The sequence below is a fragment of the Eleutherodactylus coqui genome, chromosome 8 (genome assembly GCF_035609145.1).
Source record: "Eleutherodactylus coqui strain aEleCoq1 chromosome 8, aEleCoq1.hap1, whole genome shotgun sequence".
Classification (NCBI taxonomy): domain Eukaryota; kingdom Metazoa; phylum Chordata; class Amphibia; order Anura; family Eleutherodactylidae; genus Eleutherodactylus; species Eleutherodactylus coqui.
In genome coordinates, this window is record NC_089844.1 from 42,323,159 (window position 1) to 42,350,396 (window position 27,238).

Genomic DNA, 27,238 nt, shown 5'->3' on the forward strand with positions numbered 1-27,238 from the left:
CTCTCAGATTTTGGTAACGGGGTAAAATCTCTTCTCTGCATCGTAGGCTCTACACAAGCGGAAGAAGAGGTCACTACACACAAGGAGCCTCTGAGAGCTTCTTATAGGCCAAGTGGGGGAACACTTTTAGGGCCTCCGGTGACAAGACTGTTCATGTAATCATCACAACTCTCATCATCTACAGATCTGCCTGAGATGGAACTGCAGGACGGGTTTTGCAGTAAAATGACAACTTCTTCTTGGGGTGCGATTTTTTTTTTACAAAGAGGATAGATTAGATAGATAGATGATATCAGACAGACAGACAGACAGACAGACAGACAGACAGATAGATAGATAGATAGATAGATAGATAGATAGATAGATAGATAGATAGATAGATAGATAGATAGATAGATAGGCTAGATAGATAGATAGATAGATAGATAGATAGATAGATAGATAGATAGATAGATAGATAGATAGATAGATAGATAGATAGATAGATAGGCTAGATAGATAGATGATATTAGACAGACAGACAGGTAGACAGATAGATATTCTCTACCCTAGGTGTGTCCCTACCCCTTAAAGGGAATCTGTCATCACCTTTGAACCCGATAAACTACAATATGGGACTCAAAGTTGATGGAATGGCAGTCCAGGGAGCTGTGTTTCATACTCACGGGTGCTCTGTTCCTGCCCTACGTGCCCACAGAGTTGGCATGTGCACACAGCGTGACTCTTTTCAGCTGGCTCTGTGCACACGTTCTCCCATAGAAATGAATGGGAGACAGCGCGCCCAGAGCGGGATGTGTAATTGCACTCTGTGTAATTTTTAGCCTCTTCATGCTCATTTCCCATCTTTTCTTATGGCAGTTTCTCCCATTGGCTTATTGTTTTTTCACTCCTATTAAAGCCAAACAATTCGTAAATGCCATCCATGGAAATATTATGGCTGATCTTTTCAGAAGATTCTGGCTGTTTCTTCCTGTAAAGTAAATGTTACAAATAGTGAACTAAAACACAAGAAAGGGGCAAAACAGATAGAAACAATCATTTCTTGTGTCTTCACTCCAAAAGATTGAAGGAAAAAGTAAAAAGTTTATATGAGAGTTGAAGAAGGGTTAATGCTGGGGGTCCTGTGCAGTGGGGTCCCCCCTGCCTTGGTGAGACTTCCATGAAGAAGCCATTGATTGCAGCCTCTGTGACCACCCCCCTTCCTCCTGGGATGGGGGGGAGGGAGGCTTTAATAATGGTGTAAGCTGATGCCCGGGCAGTCAGCAGCAGAGCACCAGCCAGAGCACAGAGGGAGGATGGCTCTGCTGGGGGGCAGGCAGCAGCTGCAAGTTTTGGGGCTCTGCAGAAGGGGGGTGCATAGGCTCCCCAGTGCTGTCAAGGAGGAGGTGGGGGGCACTGAGACCAGGGGGGTGAGGAGGAGAAGGGAAGAGGCGTTGGTGAAGAGCCTGAAGGAGATGCCAGGACCTAGCACCCTTACCAACCTGGTGGAGTTCTTTTGGAGAGATGGGTTCAGCCGCATCCATGAGCTCCAGGTAATGGGTGGCACAAGGGAGGGGGATGGGACTGGATACTGGGGAGAGGGAGGCTGCTTCATCAGGGTCAAATAATTAGTGTTTTGAAGGGGGCTTGTTGCGATGTGTTACTGTGATTTGTGGGCTGCTGTGTCTCATGGGACTATAGTGTCGTTTTTTAATTCTTTTTCCTGGTGGGGCTCATCATCAGGTGTCATGCATGTTAGCAGCAGATGCAATCATCTGCAGCATCAGATTTGGGGATAAAGGAGTTAATGTTTGTGTATTGCCTGCAGCGACTATAGGAGTCCTGGTGTCTGGGAGAGGGTGGGGGGGTCTGGGTTGGGATTTTCTGGAACTGTGGGGGTTAAAATGTGTAATTAAGCAACAGTTTAACTATCTCCTCTCTGGCTCCCACGTGTTCTGATCTGCAGTTATACAACCATGGGCGTGGCCTCAGTATCTGCTGTCAGCAATCCCCGCCCACTCATGTGCAGAGTAATGGAGGTGGGCGTGGTGCAGAGTGAGTGTTTATATACAGAGCGATACATTGTAACTAGCAGAGCTGCTACTCTGTATCCTAGCTGAGATGCACTGGATATGGTTGGAGGTTGGATCCAGCGGACACAATCACAGGCAGATCTCTGATCAATCAGATTGATCTTACAGATGATGGAATTGTTCGCATCAACCGTTTAACCTACAAACATTTGGTTCGGAACAGACCGTTCTGATGTTCTGTATCTGCATTGGTCAGCCCTAAATAAAATGGGACGTTGATGTTGTTTTTGGCCGCCCCGCAGTCGTTCTGCGTGGCCTGATGCATAGATACCTCTGCTTGAGGGCTTATTCACACAAACTATATTCTCGCGATGCACATACAGCTGACATGACTATGAAATCCATTCTTTTGAATGGATTGATTCACATAAGCGATTATGACGCTGCGAGGAAAAAAGCAATCGCAGCATGTTCTATCTTTGGGCATTTTCTCAGAACCCCTTACTTATTGCTTTTAATGGGACCACGAACGACCTTGCATGACACTCGCATGCCGTTCAATGTGATGTTTCCCATTGAAGTCAATAAGAAACACTTGGGTGCATGTAAGGCAATTGTTTTTTTTTCGTGTTTTCAAATCAAAAACTCTTCGTAATGCTGTGAAAATCGCACATTGGTAAGCGTGATATCGGGCTGAGTTTCTTGGCTCGAGATCGCACTCGCCTGTGTAAATGTTGCTTTACGGACAAGCTCACACGGGACAGGCTTAGATACACTTCTCAGCAGCGCTGCTGGTCTAAGTGGGTATCCATATTGGCGCACGCGTTGTAGGTCAGTCAAAAATGAAAATGTTTATGCATGTGCGATGGGTGTTTCCTCTTTTTTTTTTTGTCTGATAAAAAAATGCGTAATTTGCATCAGAGTTTGTGATTCTCACACATGTGAAAAAATCGCATGTAGCTCCAATAGCCAAATGGATTATACTCACATGGAATGAGTGTAATGTTTTTTTTTTTGTTTTTTTTAATGCTCCCATAGAAAATGAGTGATTCTTGAACAAGAATTGTCCAAAAATAGGACCTGCTGTGGTTTTGCCAACTCAGACATTGAGGGTAAAATCGCTCGTCTGAATAAACCTGTTCAAATGAATGAGTTCTTTTCTCACGCGATCGAAATCGGACAGAACCTGCACGGGAAAATCGCCTGTGAGAAGACGGCCTAAAAGCTCAATGACTGGGGGTGGGTGGGTGGGGGCATATAGTTTTGGTCCGTGAATATGCAGCATATTCATGGTTTGCCACTTTGCCAATTTAGTGCCTATTTCGGACCATCTTGCTGCTTCTTTTTTTTTCCTGCGTATTTAAAAATAAATGTAGAATGCCCCATTGGTTGTGTGTAATTCTGCATGTATCATGTGTATTTACGCAATCCTATCGACTTAAACGGGCTATTTGGTCCATAACATGAGCCAAAATCGGACATGCGTAATTTATTTTTCACACATGTGAAAGATGCAGGTCTGAATACCGTAATGAGAATTCGGCACTCTGTATTATCGCTCTGTGTGTGAAAATGATGCATGTTATATGGGGCGTATCTTACGCCAGTATGAATGCGCCAGAAATGTTACTTTTTAATGCAGACTTTTCAATTCTGCATCATAATTTGCATATTAGACATGCAGATTTTGGTGCAGAACTTTCTACCTGAAGGCGAATTCCGCTGTGCGTTGTGGAACAATTGTATCCCTGTGAAAGGTCCTTCAGGTTGGCACTCTGCAGGTGACTTCTTGTCCTTTGTTCTCCTCTTCCATGGCATGGGCAAGTGTTTGGTATTTGGTCATGGGGTAATGTGATCCGCTGTCTCCGTGTCTGTACCTGCAGTCCACCACTGACTTGTCCGGATGTAGTTAGCAGAGATTAGACAGGAATGATAGGCGTGGTAGTGGCAGGCAGCGCTGTCATCGCTCTTCTATAGATTACTAACTTCCCTCAGGCTGTATTTCCACGGAAGGGCTATTTTTTTTTTTTTCCCCCACATGCAAGTTCTGTCCAAAATCTTTAATGGGTTAATATACACAAGCGATGAGTAGCATGGGGCGGGACATGCTGCGGTATTTCTATGTTTGGGCTATTCTTGATCAAGAATCGCCCATTATTTAATATGGAAGTGTGAAGAAAAAATGGCAACATGAGTTGCGTGCGAGCGTGATGCATTCACTTAGTTTTTTTTTTGAGTGTCAAAAAGTGATGGAAATTGTACATTTTATTAGGCAAAAATGTGTCGCATGTGCAGGAAAACCGCATGGAAAACATTCCGTTTTTCAATGACCCACATGTCACTAGCCCGTGTAACTACAGCCGGAAGAAGAAAAAAAAACAAAACCCCAAAAAATCCCTTAGGCTGGATTCACACGGGACTGAAATCCTGCGGAATGACCGCACGGAAATACAGCGAGATTTCCACAAGGAAAATGCAGCTTCAAAATCTGAGGCCTTTCGCTGCGGGTTTTGGAGCGGCTTCGCTGCCTGCATTCCGCTGCGGCTATCTCTCCCAATAGAGAGGAGAGAGGCCGCCGCAGAAACTGGAAAAGAATTAACATGCCGCGTCTTTGAATTCCGCGCCGCATGATAATTTCAGTGAAGCTTGGCCGCAGTGTGTGAATGAGCTTTTTGCAAATCCTGTCCACTTTGCAGGCTAATCCTGGGATTAAAGTCGCAGGCGAAAATGCTGCAGCAATTACGCCCCGTTTGAGTGAATCCAGCCTAATGGGTAGGCGGATATGTAGTGGAAATGTTGCAAATTTTTCAGTCAAATTCCTCAGCGATTACGTGTCAAAATGCGCAATAAATGCAGATCTTGACAAGCAGTCGGCTGCTACGGCGCTCCCCCTTACGCTCCTACCCCCTAGATTGTCAATGGGACTTTCCAATGTTAAAAACGCATCGCACAAATATCACGAAGCACAAACTTGCGATACATTTTTGACATTAGAAAGTCCCATTGACAATCGCATTAAAAAAACGTAAGTGGGCAGGAGGCCCTACCTTGCAACTCTTTGTGCTGTCAGCCTCTAGTGAACGCCATGCTGCTGGTCAGGTGATGCCACTAAAAAAGAACGGCCAGAAAATGCGCATTTGTGAATGAGCCCTGGGGCTAGGATGGCCGTTATATGACAATCACACAACTGCTTCAGAGCGGCGAGTTGGCTGTAAAAAAAACAAAAAACGGCCAAACTTCAGGAAAGCCGCAGCCCGTGGGACTTACATGGATGTCTATGGTGGACAAAGTTGCATGCGAATTGTGACCTGCGCTCCAAATCCAATGAAGTGGCTTTAGGTCACACTTCCACTGCCAGTCATTAGAAATAACCTCCCAATTGACATGTTGCAGTGCGGCCCTCGCCTAAAGGCTGATGTAGACACAACGATTATTGCTCAAAATTCGCTCTAAAGCCGTTGTTTAAGCGATAATCAGGGGCGTAACTACAGGGGATGCGGTTGCACCTGGGCCCAGGAGCCTTAGGGGCCCCATAGGCCTCTGTTCTCCATATAGGGAGCCCAGTACTATGAATAAAGCATTATAGTTGGGGGCCCTGTTACAGGTTTTGCATTGGGGCCCAGAAGCTTCAAGTTATGTCTCTGTGCAGCATGGTTTAGGTATGGGTACGGGTACAGATACAGATAGAGGGGGGGGGGGGGGGGGCAGCTCACGTTTTGCATCAGGGCCCCTGAGCCTTTAGTTACGCCCCTGGCGATAATCCTTTTCTCTCTTGTGCCCGTTGTGCAGTTTTCGTTAAAGATTCGCTCATCGTTGTCTTTCAGTCCATCGTTCGGCCGTTTGCTTCTCGTTTGGTCACAATGACCTCGTTTAGTCGTCCAGCGGTTTGAGAGGAGCTTTCGGTGCAGACCCGACATGATGATGATACAGCGTCGGAAAAGCCCAACATTTACCAAAGATTTTCATTAGGTTAAAAACGTCCGTCTTTAAAAAGCCAAACCGTCGCTCACTTGGGGTGTTTTCACGAATTTCGAGCAATAATCTGTGTCTAAATGGGGCTTTAGGGTGTATTCACATGGAGAATGTGCGCATACGAGCTCCATCCGATTCCGAGAAGGACAGAACCCGCCTGGAGAAAGAACTCCTTCATTTGAACGCCTTATGGGAACGTATTAAATGGCGCACACTGTATTATCACCATAAGGGCTCGTTCACACTGCCGCAGAAAGCAGGATTCACTCTGATGGAAACAAGCGGCGCCTCAATGACTATAATGAGGTCCGACCGGTTTATATTCTACTCTCCGGCATCCTCCGGATTAAATAGCGCAGCATGCCGCAGAGTTTTATCTGGGATTGTGGAATGGAGCTTTTGAAAAAAATGGCAATAGAAGTGGGTGGAGTTATCTAGGAGGGGGTTTGGTTGGCACTAGAGATGAGCGAACGTGCTCGTTTAGGACAATTACTCGATCGAGCATCGCTTTTTTTCGAGTAACTGCCTAATCAGGCGAAAAGATTCGGGGGGGTGGGGGGGGGGGGGGGGAGAAAGAGAGGGCTCCCCCCTGCTGCCCCCCGAATCTTTTCGCCCGAGTAGGCAGTTACTCGAAAAAAGCGATGCTCGATCGAGTAATTGTCCTAAACGAGCACGTTCGCTCATCTCTGGTTGACACCTTTCCAACAGATTTGCCGTCCCTAAGGGCCCTTTTACATGGGGCAACCTGTCAGGCGCAGATGGCGCACACTGAGCGATTTATTGGCCCTCAGAGTGCGTTCACACATGGCTGGTTTGGTGCAGATCTGCAGCAGACTGTCTGAACGCATCGACAGACAGAAAGTGACGTAAATTGTAGCACAAATTTCATTGCCTGCCTTTTAGGATGGCCCAAAATGCGCTTCTTAATACACTTTGCACAATTTACTCCAATGCATTAACAGGAGTGAGGGTGATATTGGCCCCAAACCCGCGATCACCCCCGCTTCATCATATCTCTGGGCATGCGGTTTTCACGGGCGTGTTATATACGCTTGTAAATCACCTGTTACTTCAATAGACAGAATGAAAATTGCACGCGAATGGGACGCAAGTGTTTGTTTTTTTAAATTTTTTTTTTTTTACTCCAATAGGAAATAATGGGTGAAATTGCCGCAAAAAATAGGACATGCTGCGACTTTTCTGCATTACTTCGAGATTTAAAAAATCTCCCCTGTAAATACACCATTGCAAATAACGGTTTCTACTTTTGTGCGAACGTTGTGTCTCAGTGCGCAAAACTTACACAATAAAATCGCCCGTGTAAATACGGCCCAAGACTGATGTACAAAGTCTTAATAGATTCCGCCATGTTTAGAATAACTCTTCACCGTACGGCGATTGCTCTCTATCTTTTTGGACATTTCTCGGCGTCAGATCTTCTCGTTCCGTCTCATGCATCTTGAATTTTGCCGGTAACATCGCGCTGCAGCCGCTGGGATACCAGGGAAAGGCTGAAATATTTACAAAGTGACTTATTTCGGCGCTCTCACATTTAGTGTTCGGATTTCCTGGGCCGGTTGCCAAGCAGCTGCCTTCGCTGAAATATCCTCACAATTCCCCTTGTGAAATGGACAAATTAAATTCCTCAGCTACAGACGGATCCTTCCAGCAGAATCTGCTGTTTTCATGTCCTGTTCTGCTATTTCTGGTCACCTGCACAAGGAACGGGCGCAGACTGAGAATAGTCGCCATTATGGAGCTTATTGGTGGTTGTTGCAGACCTAATCCCCTCTCTCTCTTTGTTCTGCTTTTCTGTCAGTCTTCACTGCAGTCCTAGCATTCTATTCATGGGAAGCAAAGATTACTGCGACTTGTTCCTGCTTTCCCTCATAAGAAATAACTTTTACCAAATACACTATTTCCTCCTACTCGCACACGGGCGTTTTAAAAGTTGTACGGGACTTGAATGGACGATTGTATGATCGCTATGGTAACATATTGCAGTATGTCTGTACTGCATTGTATTATCACTATATTGCAAGCGATCATATGCCATGGTAGACCTTGACGCCAGGTGATGGCTTCCTGTGTCATGGCAACCCATCAGCCCCCCCTGCGATGATATCACGGCATGCCGATTATGTCAGAGAGCGCACTGCCTCTGTGAACCCTTTACATGCTGCAATCAACACTGAATGCAGCATATAAGGGATTAACAGTGGGAGGTGTGTTTTTCACTGATTCCTGCTGCAGCGGGAGGCCGGTTGTCGGTCAGTGAGCTCCTGCTGCAGAGGGCGCGGGCTCCACTTCTAAACCCTTGCCATGCTCAGGATGTAAGTTTACGTCCTGTTGCCTTAAGGCCTCCTTCTGCTGATGCATACATAGAGCCCTGTAGTCCAGGGCTAACGCTATCGTTGCGGGACCTCGTTAGTGAACGGTGAAGCGCTGATTCAGTACAGATGGAATACAAATTCCTAGTAAGAGCACGAGCCAATCGGAAGACAATGCAAATTTCAGCGTGAACATGTGGGTTGGCATTTGGCGCAATCACCTTGTTGGACCCATGTTCATCCCATGGGCTCTCAATGCAGATCGGTACCCAAATCTACAAATGACGGCGGATGACTTCCTGCATGTTCTGCCACTTCGCGTACGTATCCTTATGTCAGTCAGGGCAGCGGTCCTGCGGATTTCGGGGAAATCCGTGGGAGATGTGGAAAGCGGATTTCTGCTCCTCGCATGCTACTCTTCAGCTTTGCAGTTAGAGCAGAGCCCATCTCTTACAGAACATCAGTAGTGAGATATGGCACCAATCCAACTTTTTGACTCCCCTCCCTGTATACCAATTTGCTCCGCTCCCCCTGCCCTATAACAGGAGGCCTGCAGTTTGGACAGCGTGATCGGGCCGCTGGGGTCCATGTCGAGGACACATGGTTTTCATCAGCAGAGAAGACTTCGGCAAAATAATAAAACTTTTTAAATTTTTCTTCTTTGGGAATTTTAGCAGATGGGATGTAATTACAGTTTCTGCAGCCTGCGGAGGCCGAGGAGGCCGACCTCCACCTTGGAAAAAATGACTCCACAAACCAGAGAGCAGCGTGCGGTTCCTTAATCTTTTGCCGCCATAGAAATAACCCAGCTTTTTTCCAGCCCACGCTCCTCTCCCAACTCTTCTTACACCTGCGGCTTCCCGCTCACAGCTGTGCAGGGATCGTGTTTGGCCCATTCTATGGGGTAAGAGCATCACCTGGTGGAGAGTATCATGAACTGCTTCTCCAGTGACCAGCTGAAACTTGCAATTCAAGAAATCTGAAAAAAATATTGAGGGATGCTGATGAGTCTGAGAAGTTGTACAATTAACCTTTTCCTGCCACAGCCCCTTTTTTTTTTTTTTTTATTCTTTTCTCCTAACAGACCTTGAAATCAAGGCGAGCTGTGCCCACAGATACTAGCGCTGGCCACTACACGAAGGTCGGCACGGGGACTGCTCCTGTTTCTGCTTCGACCTCTGTGTATTTGTGGCGCTGACAGCATGTGCCAACTGAGCTGATCGGTTGGGGTCTCGAGCAACGGACCCCAGCCGTTCAACTAAGGATAGTTCATCAATAGTATTCTCACTGGTAACCCCCTTTAACAAATCTTACCTGATTTTGATAACCAGAGTGGGTAAAGGTCCACAAAACTAGGGGCTAAGATCTTCTGCATGTATATCTTAAGTCTGTGTTGACTAATGCTCTAGGGCAGGAGTTTGTAGGTCTGTCTGGGATTTTCTCTGCTTTAGTAATAATGGTGGCATGTAACATCTCTTTGGGGATTCTACCCATCATTTTGTATATTTTGATAAGAAAGAGAATAGTTTGTTAAACCATTAGGGCCAGGAGTCTAAGGGACTCAATAAAATGATAAAAAGGAGGTTTGGTCCCTTGTTAGCCAGTAGAGCAAAGTGTGATTGTTTTCAGTAAGAGAAAGCAAGTAATCTTGTAAATATGATACCTTTTTAATGGTTAACAAAAATACATGATGATACAGCAAGCTTTCAGGTCTTCTATTGTTGGAGGGGGCACATATATGATGCAGAGACAACATCCCTCTTGATCTAAATACAAATGTTCACACACAGAAAGTTGAGACTGTATTGCACTCAAATCACCAGACAAAGTGAGCAAAGGGATAAATACTTAATGAGTCCACTGAGCTTAGGAATGTGACCGTTTTATGTGTGTTCTTTCTCCTTTAATCTGCATATAGAAGAAGATGGCAAAATACCCCATGCAGCACCACCTATTGGATGGCAACATTCTTTCAAACCAATTTCTGAATTTTTATAAAGTTTAAAAAAAAAAAAGGGGAAAACAAATCATTGGGACCTTTTTATATTCTACACTGATGCAAGAATCCCGGGCAGAGGTTCATTCCATTCTTGAGGGTATCAAACATTAGGCCATAAATATATACTCCCAAATTCTTCTGTGACGCTGCGACTTGAAGTTTCCCTTCACCATGATAACTCTCATCTGCTCTATGCTGTGTCCCTGACCTTAGAAATGTTTTGCCACAGGTAATTCCGTTTTTCCCTCTCTAATTGAGTGGTGATGAGATCTCATCTTGGCTCTGTTTCTGTCCTCTTTTCCCGATATAAAGCCCCCCAACAGGACATTTGCTGCACTGTTAAAAGGTATCATATCTACAAGATTACTTGGTTTCTCTTACTGAGAACAATCACTCAGTGACTCAATAGAAACACTACCTGCCCCTATATCTCTAGCAGAAATGATGACAATGGTGTTGGGATCAGAATAGCGCTCCTTCAGTGTTAAATGGTGATGTGACAATAAAATAAAGTAAAAGTAGGGGACTTACCCGGCACTGAGTGAGTATCCCAAGCTGTGGGATAGCTCACTAGTACCTCCAATTCCTGGATAGCTTGTAAATAGATAAATAGATCCTTCTCCCAATCCTGGCCGGAGAGCTGCTTGGATGTCTGGGATCCCTAATAATGGGATTCTCTAGCAGAAATGAATAATGCTAACGGCTGCACTGACACCTTGTGGGGCAAAATGGTATTTCAACCACAGCAGTGGGTTGGGTAGTTGATGAGCGTCTCAGAGTATAAAGTGAAGTATATTAATGGGCTATAGTCTGAGGGTTAAATGTTTTCCTTCTGTGAATTAAAAACCTAAGCTATTTTAGAGATAGCAGCTCTAGATTTGGGACCCGATGCTACTAATTCACCACAAGCTTTATTATTTGGACTAGAATAACTTTAATTTCCTGCAGCGCTTGTTCATATTTATACAAATCTAATTGGTCTTCGGGGTTACGTATCATGTCTGATCTAGCTGGGCAGTGTCTTTTGCTTTGTTTAATTGACTCAAGTGAATAATCTTATTTGAGATCTAATCTTAACTTGTCTTTCTCTGTTCTCTTCAGCTACTACATTTAGGGCCCAATTAGACACAACGATTATCGCCCAAAGCCATCTTTTGCACGATAATCGCTACGTGTAACTGCACTGACATCATGCAGTTTTCGTTAAGCCGTTGCTCATCGTTGTCTTTCAGCGTGCTGACACTCAGTCTTATCAGGGATTCACAGCGGGATACAGCTGATACTATTGTTTCAGCTGTATCCCGCTCCCTGATGACAGGCTGGGTATGAAGAACAGAGCGGTCCAGCTCTGTTCTCCATACCCCCTCAGAGCGCTTGGCTGTATAACAGCTGGGGCGCGCAGAGCGGGGAACAGCTGGATGCAGAAGACAAGCGGGGACACCTTGTATAACAGCCAGGCGCTCCCTGAGCGGAGAACAGCTGGATGCAGAAGACAAGTGGAGACACCCCACTTGTCTTCTGCATCCTCTGCTCGCAGCACTCGGGCACCCTGAGCGGGAAACAGCTCAGAATGCAAGGTGATCGCTCAATGTTTGAGCGATCATCTTGTGCTGTAAATGACAAAAGCTCTGCTAAACTGCCTCCCCCTTGCTGGTTCTCGGGAGGGGGTGGGAGCTAGTGTGCTAAGCTCCCGCCCCTTGTCAGCTGCCAGCAATGGGAGGGGATGTGGCAGGAGCTTAGCAACTAGCTTCCGGCCTGTCTTGCCCCCTCCCCTTCTCCTCCCTGCCCCTTTTTGGCTGTTTGCAATGGAAGAGGTGAAAGTTTAGCAGAAATGCTGCTAAACTCCCTCCCACCTCCCTTTTCTGGCAGCTTCCATAGGAGTCTATGGGAGCCGCCGCCGTATTCCAGACAAAAGATAGTTCCTGAACTAATGCCAGTGTAAACCTGGAATGTACTCTGTATGCACTATCTTGGCCGGCCATTTTTCTGCCACAGGAATACGCCCATCTGAACTGATGCATTGTAATCCAGTGCATCAGATTGGCAGTGTATATCAGCTGGCCGTGAAAACGGGGGTGATATAGGCTTGTGTAAATGAAGTCTAACACTGTTAAAATCTCCTACAATTGGGATAGACTAATTCTTATAATTTAGTTTGTTTTTCGTTTGGGCTATAAATGATTCCTATAGTATAATTTTAATTTATTAAACAAACTAAGATAATATAACTTCCTGCTGGGTCGATAAAGGTCTGCATTGGAGAAAAAGCTTAAGTATTTTTCACCGCAATGACTACTCCTTGTGTGTTAATTGCTGGAGCAGCAAGAATATATGGGAAATATCTTAACCAGAAAATGCCTGCCTCATTAAGATGCGATTCTTATAAGCACAAGATATCTGCTTTCAAGCTTTTAGCCTTTCCAAAGTGGAGACCTTTTTAAAAGGGACTGTTAAGTCCTTTTACATTGATGTGGAAGACCATTTCTAGAGTTTATATAAAAGCAGTTAATCCCCTTGTGACCACTTAACAATATGTGGGTATAGAATCTGCTGTAGAAGCCTAGTAAATTGCAAGCCCAATTTGAAGAATGATAGTAATATGACATAAACATCTGCTGGAGTAAGCAACGACTCTTTTTAGTGATGGGGGGGGGGGGGGGGGGGGTTAGAAGTTAAGAACCTTTTAACCAAAATGTGAGTGTATGCCACTCTTGGGCTATGGTGCACTCAAGAACATCAAAAAAATCTGAATAATGTTTGACCTCAATAAATTACATTATAAGGTAAGAAATAGTTATGTCTGCCCTTCAACTTGCACAAATGGGAGGCGGTGTGTGGCCACTCGCTGATATAATTTACATCTTGGCGGCTTCATTTTGTCACCCATTCATCTTCCGGTCTCATAGCTTGCTTTGCACTAGGTGAATTTGGAATAGTAGTGAGTCCCCACTCTTGGAGAAGCTGTCAGCTTGGCATACCAGTCAACCATCTCGTTTCCACTAATTTCATAGGAAACCCCCATTTGTACAGATTATTGTTGGAACACAGAATTTTCGTGGCAGTCGTAAATTTGTGACACCTTGCCAGAGTGGCTGCAGATGGATCAGTAAACACAGGAGTGTCTTTAAATCTGTCTGGAAGGTTTTGTACATTCCTAGCCGCTAGCATCAGTTTATCTTTAAAGTGGTAGAAATGGAAACGGGCGATAAGATCTCTTGGAGTCGATGCAGATGGAGATTTAGGTCTTGGTATTTGCTGCAGTCTGTCTATTAACTGGTCTAATTGAGGTGTATCTGTCAGGACTGCAATAAAGAGATCTGTAAGATATTCCCCAAGCTGCTCTGCTTTAACCCTTGCCTGCCTCCTCATTTTGGGCATCATTTATATCCACTAACTTATTGTGAGTTGTTAAGAATTCTGTTGTAGATTTTATGCAAGAAGTGCGGTCTCCTCGTGTTATAAACTCTGCTACTTTTAAAAACATGCAAGCGCAGGGATTTTCCAGGCAGCGGGGGCTGTCGGTGCCAGGATACGCCGGGGTCGGAGTGAAAGCTGCTGCTCTAATGCCTGTGTAATGGCCGGCACCTGTAACTGCAGGAGCAGCTCCCATTAACTTGAATAAGAGTTGCGCCAGCCACTACACGGGTCGGAGCAGCAGCTTCCGCTGTGAACCCTGTGACAGTGGCCGCTGCGTGGAAAACTCCTCTTAACGTCTTTCTGGAGGAGTGATCTCCACTTCAGCAATATAGCTTTAAGAGATACAAAAAAAACATGCGCCCCAAAAAATTGAAGATGTGTATGGACCCATTGATATCAATGAGTTCTATACTCCATGTAAAGCTGCCCTCAGCACAGCATTGCTGCTACCATAGTCTAGCAGAGATGTCATTGCTGCCTTAGCTACACCTACTCAATAACTGGTTAGTCCACCTTTTTGGGAGGTCCTGGATTTCAGATGTAGTGGAACAAATTCCACAAGGGGAAAACCTCCTCCATACTCAACGTGACTCATTTTCGCTTCAGCAGCTCCGTCAGTTTCTGCACATTTTGTAGATAAGTGGGAGCAGATCTCGTGGCCCTTTCTAGCATGTTTAAGGGGGTTACAGTCCGGGCAGTTTGAAGAATTCATTGTCCTGTTCCTTCAACCACTTCCTAGTGATCTGAGCTCAATGACATGGAGCGGTGTCCTGTTGAAAGATGGCACTGTGGTTGGGGAAGACTTCCTGAAAATAATGGGTGCAGATGGTCAGCTAATGGGTCCCTGTAGCATTCACCATTCAAGGATTGTGGTATGGTGACCAATGGACTTAGGCCGTGATGAGGAAACCCCTCCCCAGACTATGACACCACCACTGGACTGTTGAACCCCCAACGGTACGCCTATTGTGGGTGGTGGTGCGCCACAGGTTTAGGATAGCATGACCATGACAGAGGCAGCATATATTTCAAGAATATGCTTTACTGAACCTTATGGCCATAGAGATGATGTATTTAGCGGTTGCACCGCAGTAACAAAAGGTGACAAGATGAAGAAGTGATGAAAAAATCATGTGCCGAACTAATGAGGAACCAATGTAGGTATGATGAGCGACTGTGTGGTTAAAATGTCAAAAATTTACTGTCTCTTTAGGAGTACTACCGTATCTATTTTAAGTGAGCATTTATGCTACCCATTTATTACGTAACGTTAAAATACAAGAACCCTCCTATGGGACCTGTTATGTTAAAATGTGCCGCCTCCGTCTATCATGCCTGTGCCATCCAGAACCTGTCTCACCATCACCCGCAGCCGGTTACAGATGATCTACGACTATTACCAACCTGTCATCTCTGCCCCTGACTGGGCTGTAGTTTGCACACTGCCTGTGACATGCTGCATGCTGTTGTACAGAGCGCAGCCTGCCGCCTCTCCTGTGCCCCGCACTTGCATCTTTGTCCCTCCAGCCAGAATTTGCTATGATTTGTAGAACTATAGGTTCTGATAGGACATCGTGGGATATGAGCTGCTGCCTGCAGACAGTGATTTCTGCGGTCAAAGTGATAGATAGAAGCCGGATTATCCTCTTCTAAAATTCTAGTTATAGGAGGTGGGGGGCATAGTTGACCATGGATATAACAAGGGCTTGGTGAAGAGTGCTGGGAATGATCTGGTGTGTCTACTGGAATTCAATGTGAAAGAGTGCTAATACACATCATTCTCTCCAGCAAAAGCACATCCACGAATATGGCCGGATCTTCAAGTCACGCTTTGGTTTTCAGTTTGTGGTATCGATTGCAGACAGAGACATGGTTGCTCAAGTTCTACGAGCTGAGAAAGACACTCCGCAGAGAGCCAGCATGGAGTCTTGGCAGGAGTACAGGGACCTGAGAGGACGATCAACAGGTCTAATATCTGCGTGAGTAGTACTCTTCCTGAATGGGGTCATGATCAAAGGAGGTGAGGGCTGCCAATTCCCCGTTAGAATCACTGTAAATGTGCTTAATGCAGGTGCAAGTACAGTCAAAGTCTATATACCAGAAGATACCCAGGTTATACCAGCATGCTCCACATCCCTATATACAAGAGATGTATAACTTATATGAGCTGTACATACATAATTACTAGTTGATATACATGGCTTCACCCAAGTTAATTTGGTCCAGGTGTTTACAGGTTCGGAAAATTTTATGAAGTCGTGGTTACTTCAGAGGAACCGATGAATAAAATATGTATACAAATAGAGGAGCGTTAGATTCTCCTCAGACTGCATGTACCGATGTCCCTCTGCAGAATGTGCCACCCCCGCCCACTCTCCTTACTCTTTATTCCTAAAGGTAACACCCCTTTTTATTCAAATTTACCCCCAGACTGGAGGTTGCAGCCACTTCTTAGCCATAAAGGCAGGCTCCATCCTTGCAATCCATGGCCGCTTGCTTATGTACTTTACAGTCTTTCAGGATATGCACGCACGGGAGCGGTGGATTCTCCTCCGGCGTGTATGCACGCACGGGAGCGGTGGATTCTCCTCCGGCGTGTATGCACGCACGGGAGCGGTGGATTCTCCTCCGGCGTGTATGCACGCACGGGAGCGGTGGATTCTCCTCCGGCGTGTATGCACGCACGGGAGCGGTGGATTCTCCTCCGGCGTGTATGCACGCACGGGAGCGGTGGATTCTCCTCCGGCGTGTATGCACGCACGGGAGCGGTGGATTCTCCTCCGGCGTGTATGCACGCACGGGAGCGGTGGATTCTCCTTAATATACAAATCCTTTCCATAGGCTTTATGGTTTCTGAGAAACCATCTTGTGTGTCACGGATTTTCACAGTTTTTCACACTAAGGCCTCATGTCCACGGGCAAAAGAAGAATTAAAATCCACAGCGGATTTTAACTCTTCTCCTGCACGCGGATCCGCATCCCATAGGGATGCATTGACCACCCGCGGGTAGATAAATACCCGCGGATGGTCAATAAAAGTGATTTTAAAAAAAATGGAGCATGAAAAAATCTCGACCATGCTCCATTTTCGTGCGGGTCTCCCGCGGGCTTCTATTGAAGCCTATGGAAGCCGTCCGGATCCGCGGGAGACCTAAAATAGGAATTTACTCACCCGCTCCGGTTCTTCCCTTCGCCGAGGCTCCATCTTCTCTCCGTCGCGGCCGGATCTTTTTTTCTTCGGGCCGGCGCATGCGCAGGGCACGTCACCGACGTCATCCTGCGCATCTGCCGAGCCGAAGAAAGAAGATCCGGCCGCGACGGAGAGAAGATGACGCCGCGACGAAAAGGAGATCCGGAGCGGGCGGGAGGTAAGCTTATTCTCATTTTCAGCACTCATGTCCGCGGGGCAGGAGGGACCCGCTACGGATTCTCCATGGACATGATTTTCCCCGTGGACATGAGGCCTTAGAATTGAACATCAAAGTTGCAACCTCTTTACTTCCTATTTATGACCTAAAGAATGATTGTGGCAGACTTCAAGTTTGTATGACACTAGGAAGTTAAAGAATTAGATTAGGTACATTTAAATAGGGGGTCACTTACTTATGCCCTTAAAATTAAATCCAGTTGCAACCCCTTTACTTTTTCTAACTAAGGTCTAAAGAATGGTTGTACCAAATTTCAGGTTTGTACAACTCTGGGAAGTGAGTGAGTCAGTGAGGGCTAGATAGGCAGAAGATGCCCAGGTTATACCAGCATGGTCCATATCACTATATACAGGGAGATGTATAACCTATACCAGCTGAACATATATAATTATATACAGGCGATACCCAGGTTATACCAGCATGCTGCATATATAATTTTATAGGAATCTCGTTATTCTTGGTTTCTCTTAATACAGGGAAGGTAAGAAGTGGCTCACCATGCGCAGCATTCTACGTCAGAGGATCCTGAAGCCCAGAGATGTGGCCGTGTATTCTGGGGAAATTAATGAAGTTGTTGCTGACTTGATCAAGAGGATCCAAACTCTTCGATCTCAAGAAGTTGATGGTGAAACTGTGACCAACGTCAATGACCTTTACTTTAAATACTCCATGGAAGGTGAAGAACTGATGACCTTCTGATATTTTTCAAACTTTATTTTTCTGGATTCCTCCACAGTTCTCTATAACCCCCTGCTCTTTGTCTCCACCAGCTGTGGCCACGATATTGTATGAGTGTCGGCTTGGCTGCCTGAATAATGACGTCCCCCAGCAGACCTTGGATTATATTGCAGCTCTGGAGCTCATGTTCAGCATGTTTAAGACCACCATGTACGCTGGAGCCATACCAAAGTGGCTGCGTCAGTTCATCCCTAAACCATGGGAGGAGTTCTGTCGCTCCTGGGACGGGCTCTTCAGATTTAGTAAGAATGGTGAATTTTCATCAATTGGACTTTTTAAATTCTATCTTTTTTTTGCTTAACGATCTCCTTATTAATCTGCAGGTCAGATCCATGTGGATAATCAGTTGAGGGAGATTGAATCCCAGATGGAGAAGGGCAAGGAGGTCAAAGGGGGGCTCCTGACGTCACTACTGATCAGTAAAGAGCTGTCCCTAGAGGAACTCTACGCTAACATGACAGAGATGCTCCTTGCCGGAGTCGATACGGTAAACAAGATTTCACCAAGTGGTGGGGGGAGAGGCAGATCACAGGGTGCAAAAATGTAACCACTTACCCCTCTTTTGCACCTCATTCTTCAGACGTCATTTACTCTCTCCTGGGCAACCTACCTGCTGGCCAAGAACCCTCAGATCCAGCAGACTGTGTACAATCAAATTGTTGAGAACCTTGGGAAGGACGTGGTGCCCACTGCAGAGGACATCCCACGGGTGCCGCTAGTGAGGGCCGTGCTGAAGGAGACTCTCAGGTAAGGGGGTTGATCCCAGCAGGTGAACCACTTTTCTTAGAGGAACCTTATTTTTTTTTCTTTACTAATTAGTTCGGATGTAAGCAGGGACTTCATAATATAAATCTATTGTGCACTGTTTTTTCTGAATGCAGCCAGCAGTATAAAGAATGGAGGTTTTCCATACTGGTTACTATGGCCACATCCAGGGGTATGTATACCACTCATGTACAGTGTGCCTTGGCTTAAGAGTTTTTAATTCGTTCTATGATGGAACTCTTAACCCAAAACACTGTTATCTCAAATCAATTTTCCCCATTGAAATAAATTAAAACCCTATTAATCCGTTCCGGACCTCACCAAAAATAAGCCCTAACTACACTACAGTAAATGTAAAAAAACAAACCTCATTACTCGCCTACCGTCGGCATTCCAGTCCTCGCTCGGGTCTTCATCACTGCTGCAGTCTGCCGTGTCCTCCTTCACGCCAACAGAGCATTTCTTTCTGGAAGCGGATCTTGAATTCCCCGCCTCCAGCAAGCTAATGCTGTGATTGGTTAATCCAGCACCGCATCAGCCAATGAAAGCAGATGCTGGGTTAACCAATTGCAGCCATTCAATTACATCATGAGGACCAGGACACCGGCGGTAGGTGAGTATTCGACCCTCCTCCCCTTCCCCGAGCATAAGCTTGTGAGCTTTTTGACTTCCGAGCAGGCTCATAACCTGAGTTTTTGCTCTTAAATCAGAGCAAAAATTCAGGAGAGGGCCTGCTCGCATGTTAAGAAACTCGCAAGCTGAGGCGCTCGCAAGCCAAGGCACTACTGTATTTATTTATGTCCATTTTATTTTTATCTGGAGGAGGTGTGGGGGGTGGGAGACTTTTACATATTTCTATGTCTTTGCCTTATATCAGTGAAGTAGTTAGTCACTTTGGTTGTCTTCCCTCACCTGCTGGCCATAGATGATGATTTTTAGTTTTCTGTGGCTGAGACTAAGGGTTTGACCTGCTGGGGACCAGATCGAATGACCTGAGCTGAGGGGGACACGCTTTAACTTAAATTTTCTTTCTCGTATTAGATTATTTCCAGTTTTACCAGGGAACGGCCGAGTGACCCAAGAGGATATGGTTCTCGGAGGATATCTGATCCCTAAAGGAGTGAGTGTCGTGAGCCACAGGCTTGCCATAAAGGAACATAACTAGTCCCATTTAGAAGTTAGTCCATTGGTCGGCGTTGGTGTGAACAGAGCTTTGACTGCAAAGTTCATGTAGATGCTCCTGTTCTCTACAACATTATTCACTCTTCAGCTGAAAAGTGGATAGTGTTGTATCCAGTGTAGACAATGCTCTGTGAGCTCAACAGCCTGGACTGCAGACTGATACATTGTAGAGAGATTTGTGCTGCTGACCTGTTTCTCAGACTGGATAAAATTCTCTCCACTCTTCAGCTGAGAGTAGGACTAGCTATGTATCAGTTTGCTGCCTATGAATGCAAAGAAGACTTTTCTCCTTCGCTGACAGCAAAAAGAGCTCTTAAAACAGGAAAAAGTGAGGAATTAAAACAGGAGAAGTTTATTATGCAGTAATTAAATAGGTTGTTCTATATATAGATAGGTGTGTGTGTGTGGCAGAGACCTTTCCCTCCTTTAATTGCATCATACATTGACATACCAAAAGTCACAGGACGGGACTGAAGATCGTGAAGGACCCCTCTAGACCACCGCAGTGCAGCAACATGACATGCCATTGATTCCACAAGTGGACAGAAGACCCCTGAAGGGATGTTGAGTCATCTGTGTATTCCCCCCAGGTCTGTGGTATCTGTAGGTGCAGGATCCCAGGTGTGAATGGATCTCTCAACCACCTACCATAAATGCTTGATTGGGCTCATTTTGAGTGAAAGTGCAGGCCACACTATTCATAGAAACTCTCCAGAATGGTTCTACAACCAATTCTGGACTAGTTGGGCCCGATGGCACGGTGCATTATCCTGCTGGAATATCCCATCATTGTGGGGTACATGAAGGGCTGCAAATGGTCACTAAGCAGTGAAACCTAGTGGGCATTGGTCAATGACCTGTTTAGGTGGACCCAACCCATGCCATGAGAACGCCACACAACAGCATGGAACCACCACCGACCGGCACACTAGTTGATAGCTGGGGTCCATGACTTCATAGGGTCTGCACCACACATGAACCCCACCCTCAACCTGAAACAATTGGTACTGTGACTCTTCAGACCATGCCACGTTTTGCCAGTCCTTTAGAGTCCAGTTATCAACCTCACGAGGTAAAGAATGCTGCACTGACTTGTAGGATATGTATGCGGCGTCTCCTGCATTGAATGTGGATGTGATTTCTTGGGTCACCTGTCTAGTTGCACAGACAACTCTAGCTTGATGTTGGTGATGGGTGGTGATGCCTTCTATGATGTATTCCCGGTACACATGACACTGTGGATCAAGAAATGGTAAATGCTTGCATAACTTTAGAAATGTAATGTTCCGTTTGTCTGGCGCCCACTATCACTCCTCGCTCCAACTCCGGTAATTCAGGTCCTCTTACCACGAGCACGCTGGCCGGGGTTCAGCCTCGTTCACAAGATAACCCTCACAATGTCTACAGGTTTGGGTGTTCCCGAGTGTCCCCTGGTGGTAACGCCACATCAATTTTCATACCTCTATCCCTGGACTTTTGGCACATCTGTGTATGAGGCCTAAGCTGTGTACAGCTGTAAATCTAAAAATGTGTAGCCAAACCCTTTAGCATCCTCTTCTGGGGAAGCTGACAATATGGCAACCATAACATTCATGATCCAGCTTTCCCAGGCTCCTGGGAGACTAGGATGTATGATTATAGTCATGTAGGAGTTTGTGGGCATATAGGTTGTCACCCAGCCTTCCCTGGAAGAGATGACCGTTGATCTTGTTGGTCTTCTGTTGGGTCACCTGTAAGCTAGTATGTTAGGCTGACGGGAGACTATGTCCATCCAGTTCAGCCTGTTTCCACCACCCTTGTTGATCCACACGAAGGCAAAAAAAAACGAGGCAGGAGCCAATTGGACCCCTGTGGGGCAAAATACTCCTTCCCAACTCCATAATGGCAGTCAGAATAATCCCTGGATTAACGTTTCGAAAGTTCCTACCTGACTCGAAGACTCGGATCAACAACCCCGCTGGTTAATGTCTATATACTGTAATATTGTAGCACTCTAGAAAGGCATCTATTCCTCTCTTAAACTCCTCTATGGATTTTGCCATCACCACGTCCTCAGGCAGAGTTCCGCAGCCTCACTGCTCTTACAGTAAAGAACCTGTAGGATGTCCTTCCTCTCCTAGTTGGTGCCAGGTATTTTCAGTGATATCCTTTGTGTTTCCCTAGACCCAGCTGGCATTATGCCATTATTCCACCTCGTATGACAAGGAATACTTCTCAGCGGCAGAAGATTTCCAGCCTAGTCGCTGGTTACGGCACGGATATCTGGATAGAGTTGAGAACTTTGGCTCCATCCCCTTTGGTTACGGAATTCGCAGCTGCATCGGGAGGAGGGTCGCAGAACTGGAGATTCACCTGGTGCTTATACAGGTAAACGAGGAATGGTGGAATGGACAGAAACCTAGAGGGTGTGATCAGTGGTTAGGGGTCTGCGGTTAACCGCCTGCAGCCATTGTAGCGAATCCGCCCCTCGGATGCATCTTTGTGCAGGTAGAGCCCTATGTTGAGATGGGGGAGGGGGATGCCTCTTTTATGCGTAGTCATTTTGCAGGAATGGATGTATGTACAGAACACATTCAATGGGGATATGGAAACCAGTAAAGTACAACCCTCCTATGTGTGTATAAGACTAATAGACTCCCAGCCATGTGCATACTGAGGTGATAATGGGGATGTTCCTCAAAGTCCTGATGAGGACTTTTTTTTTTTTTTTTTTTTTTTTAAAGGAGTTGTCTAGTTTTATACTATATATTGATAGCTTTACCACAGTATACGCCATCAATAGTGATTCAGCGGGAGTCTTAAGTGCTGTTTACCGTACCATTGTGCTCGTGCACTGAGCTGATTTCTGCAGGAAGCAGACAGCTCTGTTTCCACTGCAGTGGCTAGTCTTGGTATTGCAGGCAAAGTTTCAACTGAAGTGAAAGCCCTGTAATACAAAGCCTGGCCACTGCAGTGAGGATGGAGCTGTCTACTTCCTGTAGAAATCAGCACTGTGTACAAGCGCACCAGCCTAGAGAACAGCTGATCAGCAGGGGCCCCGTACGGTGAACCCTTGCTGATATTCGACTGATAGTCTATATTATGGATAAGCCACCAATCTTTTACAATTGTCCAAATTTCTTTAATATTACATTAATCTCCTAAACTGCTCAGAAGGATGCAAAAGTTTTCAAATGTATATCTGATAAAAATGAGTACATTATGTGCATATTTTCACATTTTTAAATTGCCATTTCTTTTAAAACTGCAGTATGTGCAAATCACAGTGGTCTGCTTCTACCACCTAATATGTGACGACTGTGTGGAGTCATTCTCTCTCAGTGGTACACACCAGATTTATAAAATTTGGCTTGGTTATTAAGGCACAAAAAGGCTTTGGTCTTGAAGGGGCTAATTACTGACTGACAGGCATTTGGGCAGCAAGACTCTCACAATTTGCATGTGAGACCCTAATTATAACTGGTCCAATTATTTGTGGTCATCATGTAAAGACTTTGCTCCCTTTTACTGCCTCCATTTGCCACTAACTGTCCTTTTAAACGGGACGACCTGTTGGGCGCAGATGCCGGACGCTCGTCCCAATTATGATCACCCTTGAGCTTTCACACAGGTGTGATCATCGCTCAGTGAATGGAGGCGGAGTGGCTGGGGATCATTCCACTGCCATTCATAGTAAATGGGCAATCATTCATAGATGAACGACTTCCTGTTTACACAGGTGGAGTCATTGTTTGTTTTTTTAGGCATGTATAAAAGCAATTATTCATCGTTCATTCGGGGCATGCCTTTACACTGACTGACAATTGTTCAGATTGTTGCTGATAGCGGGAATCTGAATGATTTTGTCAGCTTGTGTAGAAGGCCCCTAAGGGACGCTCGCTACGTAGAGATCTATATAGCAAACCTTAACCTTCAAAAATCTGTCTTCACAGAGCTCCCCCTAGTGGTAACTTCAGGTAACCAGGAAAAAATCATTTTACTCTCTCTGCTTAGGTGATTTGCAGCTTTGTATCAGAAAAATGGAGCCACATCCGCTATATAGGCCTAATTACATTCTAAAATCCCAACCTTAAGGGGAGCAGTGAAGGTGTTATGGCAGCCGGGGGCCTTTTAAAAGGCCCCAGGGTTGCCTTAGCAGACTGCCTATCAAGCCATCCCCGTGGGGTGGCTTGATAGACTGCCTGTCAAATGGCAGTATGACGTAATGCAGGAGCGATCAAAGCATCGCTGGTTGTAGTTCTCCAGGGGAACTTCAAAGTGAAGTTAAAAAAAAAAAAAAAAAAAAAAAAATCAATAAAGTTTTATTAATTGTAAAAAAAAGTCTTAAGTTTAAATCACCCCCCTTTTTGCCATATCTATTATTAAAAAATCTAAATCCTAAAATAAAAATACATATTTGGTATTGCCGTGTCCATCAAAGTCCGATCTATCAAAGTAGCGCATTATTTTCCTTTCGTCCGAAGGGGGGAAAAAAAAAATAACGCCAGAAATGCACTTTTTCAGTTACCCTGTCTCCCAGAAAAACGCAATAAAAAGCGATCAAAAAGCCGTATGTACTATGAATTAGTACTATCAGAAACTACAGGACATCCCACAAAAAACGACCCCTCGCTCAACTACGTTGACGGAAAAATAAAAAAGGTATTGTGCGCAGAAGATGGCAGCAGAAAATAATTGAAAAAAATTAAATGTCTTTGAGAAAAATAGTATAGTAAAAAAAAAAAAAAGTTTGGTATCGTAGTAATCGTACCGACCCATAGAATAAAGTTATGTCGCTTTGGTTGCAGTTTGTGCACCGTAGAAACAAGATGCAGTGAAAGATGGCAGAATTGGGTTTTTTTTTTTTTTCAGTACATTATATGGTATTTTAAATGGCGCCATTAAAAAATACAACTTGTCCTGCAAAAAGCAAGACGTCATACAGCGACATCGATGGATAAAGCAGTTATGCTTTTTTTTTAAAGGGGGGAGGAAAAAACGAAAATGTGGGGCGGGGCGTGTCATTAAGGAGTTAATTATGTTCTGACCTCCACAGTAAATGGCCTGATCCTAATTTTCTGTCCGTCTTTCACATATTTTCTTGCAGCTCCTTCAGAAATTTGAGATTAGGACCTCACCGAAGACGCAAAGTGTCCTTCCAAAAACACACGGACTGCTCTGCCCAGCGGGGGCGATCAATGTACGATACACGGACCGGAGGGAAGGACAGTGACCGAGGGGTGATCTACAGCTGCTGTGACCATTATGACTGGAGAACTACCACCTCCAGCAGGAGAACGTTTTTAAAATCCGGACTTGTTAAGCGTCTGCGAAGCGGCGCAGCCTTTTATATGAAGGAGGTTGTTGCATTTCTGAATGTACATCACAATCTACCTTGCACTTTCCTTGTACTGCTCGGAAGAAACGAATGTGTCTGAGGGTAGCAGATGGAACGGACACCTTCCCGGACCCCAGGGCGTCTCTGCATCTTCCGGCCGTACTCGAGTTCTGCTGATTGTATAGAACCTTTTACTGTTTTGATGGATTCTAACTTTATATGGATTCTCTGATTTTTATCTAAAGTTCTATCATCGTGTAATGAAGAGTTTTGCAACTTTCTGATATACTTTGCTTTTCAGTTCTTCACCATTTGTCAAGATCTCTGCTTGAAGTCAGTGAGTAGAAACCTTGGGGCACATTTATTACTGGTGTGGGACCAGATTTCTGGCATAAATTGCACCTTTTCTCGGCACCAACAAATTTAGACAGACTTCCTATTGGTTTGCGCCAAAAAGGAAAGCTGTTCCGCCTCTCACTGCGTTTTTCAAAGGTGTCAGGACTTATAGAGACCTTTATGATGTAACTTCTTACAAAGGGACTCTACATCTCTAGGCGTGTTTAACCCCTTAAGAGAAAAGGGAACCTGTCACCAGGTATGAGCACCATAAACTAAGATATAGCGGTCATTCCCTGGAGTCCGAGTTTCTTGTACTTGCCCAGCTTCCCCGATCCAGCGCTGTCAGCCCTGAAAGTTAGAGCGCTGCTTCGGAAAGCCGGGTAAGTGTAAGAAACGCCTCCTCCGGACTCCTGCGGACCCGCCGTATCTTAGTTCATGGTGCTAATACCTGGTGACAGGGTGCCTTTTTAATGACGCAACTTTTTTTTTGTTTTGCTTTTCCTCCTTGCTTTCAAAAATCCTACCTCCACCCCACTACGATTTACCCAAACACAGCTTATTCTACAGAAACATATGACTTGTGATTCTGCTGCCTGTCCCAGGAGGGGGCGCCATAAATTCTTGTTCATGCTCTCACCCTTTCATTGTTGATCGGAGAACATATTCGCTCTCTGGCCAGCTTCTGACGGGCGAGCTGGATTCTGCATTCGGGATCCCACAGCAGATTCTGTCCGAGATCCGCCCCCCCCCCCCCCCCCCCCCTTGTAGTCTTGTATTCCCCATGACATTGCTTGGCGATTTATGTTGGGTACCCACAGCTCATACGCCATGTTAATTGCATATGAGCTGCACGTTGGGTGGCCTCCGTTGACTTCAATAAAGGCTGTCCACACTGCAGCAAAATAGAGCTGTGATTTATTTTTTTTAATCCGCTAGTGTAAGCAAAAACCTGAAAGTACGTGCCTTCTTCCAATGCGTGTGATTTACTGTGGATCCTCTGCGCAGACAGATCGCGGTTTCAGTAATAGGAATCCGGTCGTAGGAAGTCGGCCTTTTAAGATTATTATTTTTATTTTTTTCCCCAGGAAAGGAGATAAGATGAGAACTTGCTCATCCAATGACTTGTCTGTACCGATTAACCCCGCAGATGCTGCGGCCATTGCTGACTGCAACATCTAAATGTTTGTTGTCTCCCCCCCCCCAAACAATGTTTTAAATATTAAAAGTAAAACGAAGAAATAAACCTCCTCGTAAGGGCTCGTGGGCGTAATCTTATTTCGGGCAGATAAATACGTATTTCTGTGACCATAAATGGCTTACGCCCACTAATTTTGTCGCTCCTTTGGGTTTTTGTGCATGCAAATACAGTGCATATACGTGCTCGCAATAAAATGAATGCAATGCCTACGCAGGTTTCCTATATATCCGATGCGTACTGCGCCGGCCTATTGCAGTGTATAACATGTACTAAAATAGAATATCGGGCAGATTTTTATTCATGCGATCGAACCCATGGGTTCTATTCACGGCGTATGTTTGCACACGTAAGGCCTCATGTCCACGAAGGTGTCGGTAAAACATTGCAGGTCTCCCCGCAACGTCTTGCAGATTTTTATAAACCTCGGGTCTGCCGGTGGAGACCGCATATGGCTGCGAGTGCACTGTGCATGGCTGCGTATCACACGGATATGTGCAGAGGGAACCCCCCCCTCCCTTTTTTAACATTTTCTGTGTGTGTA

The 27,238-nt window shown here is 45.4% G+C and overlaps 1 protein-coding gene across 1 annotated transcript; it reads left to right on the top strand.

The window, feature by feature from the left end:
• The first annotated feature begins 1,255 nt into the window (after positions 1–1,255).
• CYP27C1 (cytochrome P450 family 27 subfamily C member 1) lies at positions 1,256–26,247 on the top strand. Its single transcript, XM_066575562.1, has 9 exons — positions 1,256–1,532; positions 15,519–15,709; positions 17,635–17,834; positions 17,929–18,138; positions 18,220–18,383; positions 18,477–18,643; positions 19,703–19,781; positions 22,007–22,210; positions 24,930–26,247. Exons 1-9 carry the CDS (start codon positions 1,296–1,298, stop codon positions 25,053–25,055), a joined length of 1,578 nt encoding a protein of 525 aa, XP_066431659.1. The 5' UTR covers positions 1,256–1,295; the 3' UTR covers positions 25,056–26,247.
• The last annotated feature ends 991 nt before the right edge of the window (positions 26,248–27,238 follow it).